At 32.1% G+C, this 7,377-nt stretch overlaps 1 protein-coding gene across 1 annotated transcript; it reads right to left on the bottom strand.

Annotated features, from left to right (window-relative positions):
* Window positions 1-5,439: 5,439 nt before the first annotated feature.
* Window positions 5,440-7,090, bottom strand: LOC109208935 (transcription factor MYB30-like). The gene is made up of 3 exons (XM_019372093.1): window positions 6,935-7,090; window positions 6,718-6,847; window positions 5,440-6,071 (listed from the first exon to the last, which is right to left on the bottom strand). Exons 1-3 carry the CDS (start codon window positions 7,065-7,067, stop codon window positions 5,465-5,467), a joined length of 870 nt encoding a protein of 289 aa, XP_019227638.1. The 5' UTR covers window positions 7,068-7,090; the 3' UTR covers window positions 5,440-5,464.
* Between the last annotated feature and the right edge of the window lie 287 nt (window positions 7,091-7,377).

Genomic DNA, 7,377 nt, shown 5'->3' with positions numbered 1-7,377 from the left:
ATGTCACATCATCCTCTGAACCGCCTCGGGGGCAAATATAATAATGACGCATACAGGCGATGACGTCATTCCAAAAAGGAAGCCGCGCGTCAGTGGCTCAACAACGTCATATATTTCACTCCATTCGTATTGCCGCCCCGGGTCGAGGTCAAATTCTCCTAAGCCGATGTTCACGTTTCCGCCCATAGAAGACGACCACCGAATGCGTCTCCAACGAGCGGAGGGACTAATTGTATAAGGTCAAATTTGACCCTCAGCATCTCTACACCAGTGGGTACGCCCAATGAGTGTACGCCTGCCAACGTAGCGGGTACGACTCGGCCGTGGGGGCAAAAGCGACATCGTTTAGGACTCAATGTCCTCACTAGGGAGACGTTACCTATCTTTGTAACTTTTCGATTCTTTCGAGGAAGGTCTCCTATTATATAAAGGAGACCTTCACATTGTAAAAGGGGCATCTGATCTAATACAACTCTCTCTAATTTCTGGCTTTCTCTCTCTATCTCTACTTCAAACGAACGTATCTTATTGAGTTCATACTGTCTCTTTGCAATACTAGATCTACAACAATATTATCATCTTTGCATCTCTAGGATTATTATATTTGATTACGATTTACCCCTTTCCTACTTTTGATTGTTTTTTAGCTTACAAAGTATATTGTTAACTTTTGAGCCAAACAGGAAGTATACAATTACATTACACATTTTTCTTTAATTACATAATGCATTAAGTTACTAAAAATGATGAAAGAAAAAGCAATCATAGATTGCCGGATTTAAACCGTGAAAGGGAGTTAATTTCTTTGATGGTCGCCTAATTTCTGGAAATAACCTATCCAAGCTATTTTTCCTTATTTTGGGACAACAAAATCACATAACTATTGTTTTTGGACTAAAGTTTACGTGTGTAAATGATTTTTCGGAACAAATTTAATAGGTACTTTATGCATTTTCTCTTAATTCAAACACAATAGTTGACTCTAACTCTATATATGTGTTAAAAATTTCTATAAATAGTAGTATACAATATATTTCGAACGCAATAAATTAATTAATGTATTGCGGTAGAACGCCGAACTCAAATGCATAAAATTTGAATCTTGAATTCGTCTAGTAATCCTCTCCTCTCCCTCCGAGTGATGTTAAGAGTGTATTTTATATTTATATGATATGCATGTAATGGTTAAGTGATAAATAAAATATATATGATAAATGTCATGAATTTATTTCTTTGATGTAAATACCGCGTGCAGATAAATTTTATCCTATTAAATGAATGTTGGTTTTATTTTGTAAGTCAAAAAGAATAATTGGGGTAATTTTATTGTCTCAAAAAAAAAAGTGACTTTAGCCGATTATTTCCATAAATTAGGTAATCATCCAAGGAATTAGCTCCCTGAACAGGCATGCTGTTTGTGTAACTTGTCCATAAACTCTAAATTTTATCCAATCATTAGCCTGCTTTGTAATTCAGTTTTCTTTGCAAAATCAAGTTAATTTCAAAGGGGAAAAAAGTTTTCGGATAATCTACTTATAAAAATAAAAATGTTGAACAAGAACGATCTTTCTGAATTTAAGGCAACAGATTGTTGATATATTTCAAAGGATTTTCCTAAAAAACAGTTATAGAAAGTTAACAAGGACAAATAATAATATAATGCAAATATCTTTTATATCAACTTTTTTTGGTTATATCAACTTTTTTTGGTTTAATCGACAAAGGGGTAAAGCGGTCCCAACTTTATAATATTTACATTGACGGTGCATAAACAACCCCATGCATTTCCCCCCAAAATTGCATGCCTTTGTGACTTGCAAAAGTCGACGAATTAATCAACCTAGCCTTAGAGAACGGGCATATATAAGAGAGATCACATGTTTCCCTCTTTCATTTTGTTAATTTTTGGTGAAAAGAAAGTTACAGGCAAATTAAAACTAAAGCATTTACCCTAAAGAGATAGCAAGAATTTCGTGACAAAGTGACATTCACTTTCTTCTCTTTCATACTATTCATTGTTTCTATCAACCATTCTCTCTTTTTATCTTTCTTTTTAGCATTTTTTAATAATGTCATGTTCAAGTCCGCTTGCGCGTATCTCGACTATTTTCGTGAAGTATTGGTACCTCCATCAGCACAGGTACAAATAACGCTGTCCACCAAGCTAGGTGCTTGGATAAATTTCTTTTGGCATGTAAATTCTTCTTTAATTACTTGAATTTTATGGATTTTTTCTTAAAAAAATAATCCTATCCTAATACTATATATGTGTTTTCCTCTAGCTATTAGTCAAAATTAGGGAAAGAAAAAATCTAGTTTTTGCGGGAAAAAGAAAAAGAGATTATGTAGTCTAGTACCATATAGGCTGCAGTATTATAGCCAAGATTTACATTTAAAACGTGAAATCATATCTTTTGTTTAAAAGAATCACGATTGTGTAATATAAGAAATGTTCTTTTTTTATTTTTTAAAAACATTTTTCAGGTCATCCTTGAGATGATTAGTTTTGCTTTCAACCTTCTCCTTACCAAGTTTTGCCTTTCAATCTTTGGATTTCTAGGTTATTTCGTCTATTGTCGATATTTTCTTACTGCTACAGATGAAACTACTTACAATATCAACATAATTAGGATTTCCAATCAAATATATTAAAACCCAAATCATCCCTCCATTCATTTATCGACTGTCGTTCAATATAACTGGTTTAAATGTTCAACTCAATTATGGGGCTAGTATTAGTGAGTCCACAATTTTATGACTTTTGAGTAGTAGTCCCAACTCTCATGATTGATTCATGATCTAATTAATCGTAGTTTTCAATTTATTTAATGCTCTTTATAACTCTACATTAGTCTACGTCCCCTTCGTCGGTTATAATAACAATCTCAACCCACATTTATGTGAAATCGGTGATTAATATTTTGCGTTTATAATGGTCAAGATTTGTCCAAAGTCATGATGATATTTAAAGTTATATACACTGAAGATAATTAGTATAATTTGAGCTAGGGACGGGTATACCATGTAAGAGTTCACGTCAATTCAGTATATCTTTTGTCCATACCTTGATATGTATTAAAAAAATTCACTAAATAACTATAAATATTTGACTTTGAACCCAATTATTATTGTATAGTACTTTGAAGTCATAGTAGGAACACACAAATTTCAAATTTCGAACTCGCCTTTGTATAATTTAACACATCATAATAGATGATTACTTTATTTTCCGAGTTATCAGATCATGTTTGTTATTAAATAGTTATTTGTTATTGCAAATAATCTAACAATTGGTGTAAAAATATTAGTACCACTTTGTCAGTGCATAAAACTTGACATTGATCTGTAAACACAATACAATTTTAATAGTTTTAGAGAAAAAAGGTTAATTATATTTAAATGACTTTAAAGTGATCTTGCATTTCTACCCTTCTTAACTCCTACCAATACTTCATTATTGCTCTTAAATTTCCTACCTGAAAGAAATTACATCTCCATTTAAACAAAATATCCTTTTTCTTTTTTGATTTAGTTAATCCAGGAAATATTTCACAATACTAAGGGTGTTTTTCGTATGAAAACAACGTTCAGTGTTTTACTTTCGATTTTCCTATGTTTGGTTCGCCAAGTATTTTGAAAAATATTTTCTCCAAACAAGTTGCTTAAAAATTAGAAAAATAATCAACTTCCCTAATGAGAGTAGCCGAGTAGGGATCGGAAAACAACTCCCATAAGTTGATTGTCTCCTCCTCAGTACCCTAAGCATAGAACAGTTATGAAATCTCAAGATCCTTAAATTTGTGCCTAGCGGCGGAGCTAATAATTTTAGCCGTTTGACCATAAAAATCCTAAATTTGTTTTAAAAAACTTAGAGCCCATTCGGACATACAAAATTTTTCATTTTTTTCAAATTTTCTTTTTGGTTATCCCTTTCTTACCAATTTTTCCTTTTTCACTTGAAAATCCATCTTCAATCACCCGTTTTTCAATTGGAAATTGGAATTTGCAAGTTTTTAATTTTACAAATTTACCCTATATTTTTAAAATTTAAAAAATGACCCCATCAGTTTTTCATCTTTGGCAGGTACATCTTTGGCGACTGATGGTGGAACATCAGTCCTAGTTGATACTTGAACTCTGCCTACTGGAAGTTTGATTATATGATTATGAGAAATATATGTGGCTATGCCTGCTTTTGCACCTCTATGTGTGTTAGTAGAACTAGAAAATGTGATATTGATTTTGCGTCTTCTGTGTATTGCAGTAAAGTAGAATATGATAATAGTTAAACAATAGCATTTTGATTATTTATTTCAAGTAGGATAATCAAATTGGGGTGGTTTTGATATTTTTACAAGTTGTGGGGTATAAATCATGTTTCATATTTGAAAAAAAAAAAGACATCCAAATATGTTGCAAATATTATAACCAAACACAACTTCATCTTCAATTTAAATTTTAGTGAAATTCCAAATTTGAAAAAAAAAAATTGGAATTCATGTCCAAACGCCTACTTAATTTAGGTGAAGTTTGGTTTGAAGATGAAAATTTGTTTGGACATAATTTTTCAAAACATATTTCACTTTTTTTTTTGTTTTGAAAAAACATGAAATGTGACTTATACCCATAAGTTCTAAAAACTATCAAAAATACCAAACGATACCAAATAAACAAACTTGTTAATCCCGTATATGCAGAACATCGATGCCATTCATTATTATTATTACAAACCATAGTCCAGAATATAGATAAGTTTGGCACAAAATTATTATTTTTATAATGAACTACATAATACACAATCCTAAAATCATAACCTGATATTTTAATATCAACTGCTAATAACACAATTACTAGCAACTATAATTCGTCAAATTACTATTATATTACAAGATCCATCATTCCAAAAGAAAATAATAGTAAATAGTTGGGTCATAATAGATGGTGAACTTTTCTATAAAATACAAAAGTTTTGAGGTAAATTTAAAATTGTTAAAAAATCAAACAGTACTTTTTTGGGGCAAAAACAGGTCTAGAGCTAGTTTTGGATTTGAAAATTTTGTATTCAAAATTTGCCAAAACATGGATAAAATCTATAAACAAACATATTTTGCTAAAATAATTTTGAAAAAAACATGGCAAAATCTATGGTCAAACGGAGGCTTACTAAGGGGTGTTGAAATATAAAATAGTAAACATACGAAGAAAATAAGAGAAGTCAACATATAGTATATGTACATAAAATAGATTTTTTACCTAAGCTAAGGTGGCTCCTCCACTACTTGTGCCATTGAATGTTTTTAGATATATATCCGTGGAGCTGTGATGGAGCTTATTTTTAACTTCTTAGAAAAGTTACATAAAGTTTATAATTCGAACTATGTTAACTTAAAAATTCACACATCCATGGACTTCGTCCACATGAAGTTACAATACTGATAATTAAGTTACAAAAGAGAAAATATTATTAAGTGAATATCATAGGAAGTTCCATAAGTTCTTCAACTTGACCAGCATTTTCTTCTAGCAACCACTTTTCAAGATATGTGAATGGAGGAGGAGTATTAGTATTCATTGTCTTTTCAGCAACTCCACTGCTTTCACAAGCTGAAATAACAGACTTGTATTCTCTTGGAATTGTTTTAGTACTGTTGCTAATTCCTTCATCCTTAACCAGAGAAGTTTCACGGCATTTAAATAGGTCTTGATCATCTTGGTTATGTTTATTTTCATGCAAGGTCATTTCATCAACTTTTGTAGAAGGATGTGGAGAAGATCTCATCCAACCTTCTAAAAGTCTTGAAATATTCTCAGTACTTGAAGCATACAAGGAAGAGGAAGAATTTGGAGAGTTGTGGTTTTGTTGTAGTAATAACTTTGAGCCTTGCTTATTATTGTCACTTATGAAATTCCATGAGAAATGATCACAAGTGTTAGAATCTTCTGGAGGAGAACTCAAATGTGAATCCAAACCTGTTTGGAATTTCTTGAGCTTTTTCTTTAGATGAGTGTTCCAATAGTTCTTTATGTCATTGTCTGTCCTTTGTGGAAGATATGATGCTATGGCTGCCCATCTGTGTACAAATATATATCAATCATATAAAAACTTTAGAACATGTATTGAAAATTTTCAGAAGGGTATATTTATATCTAATCTTTTGTTTCTTCTTTTAGTTGTACAAGAACAACTATTACTACGACATCTGAAGTAAGTTGGAGTCAGCTATATGAATATTCACTATCATTTTCCTTCGTTTATGCTCGTCATGGTGTTTTTACTTTTAGGATGTGTTTGGTATGAAGAAAATTATTTTTCTAGAAAATGTTTTCATGGAAAATGAGTGGTTTTATCACTTATTTTTTCTTGTTTGGTTAGTGAGTGAAAAACTTTTTCCGGAAAATATTTTCAAGTGTTTGGTTAGAGAGTAGAAAATATTTTTATGCTACTCTCCTCACCCTCCCCTCCTCTCCCCCGGGTGGGTTGGTAGGGATGGGGAATAAGGTGGGGAAGGTTGAAAAAAAGATTTGGAAAATATTTTCCCTTCTTTTGAGTTCACAAGGAAGATGTTTTTCAAAACATTTAAGCCAACCAAACATGAGAAAATTGAAAAATATTTTCCGAAAAACGTTTTCCTTCCTAGCAAACACACCCTTTGGCCTTAGTTGTAATGTAGAGTTAGAAGGAATGAATATAATTACATATAAGGAGGTGAACATTACTTGTTACCCAATAAAGCTTGAAGATGGACAATCATTCCTTCTTCATGTGGAGTAAAATTACCCCTTTTGATTCCTGGCCTCAAGTAATTTGTCCACCTTAGCCTGCAACTTTTGCTGCACCTCATCAACCCTTTAAAAAACAAAGAAATTTCTTCATTATACATGTATTTAACAAGGAAAAAAATTGTAAGGTTCAAAATATCAAGTGAATAATTACCAGTATTAGTAGGGACTGATCTCCAATTTCCAGGACCATGTTCTTGAATATAAGAGACCAAAACAATATCTTCTTCAGGAGTCCAAGGACCTTTCTTTATACCTATTTTGTCACAACAAGGAGGCCTTCCCATTTCTCTCTAGTTGGTGTGTGTGTGGGGGGGGGGGGGGGGGGTAATTTGTTGTATGAAGTTTTTGAAGTGAAAATGGTGGTGTTTAAATAAAGGGAGGTGATAGTAGGAAAAAGAAGAAGGTCTTTAATTCTCCCATTGTGTTGAATTGCTGGACAGAGGGTGACACACATAAATGTTAAAGAGTTAAAAACACTTGAAGTCAGAAGGTATTGAATTTACGAGCTCACTTTTTCTCTTTGGGGTCACATGGCTTATCAGCTCTTCACATCTGTCATATACTTTATATACCAAAGGGGGGGAAAAAGAAAAA

This window comes from Nicotiana attenuata, unplaced genomic scaffold, assembly GCF_001879085.1.
Source record: "Nicotiana attenuata strain UT unplaced genomic scaffold, NIATTr2, whole genome shotgun sequence".
Lineage (NCBI taxonomy): Eukaryota > Viridiplantae > Streptophyta > Magnoliopsida > Solanales > Solanaceae > Nicotiana > Nicotiana attenuata.
Note: the sequence above shows the minus strand (reverse complement) of the source record. Positions and strands in the feature narration are given on the sequence as shown.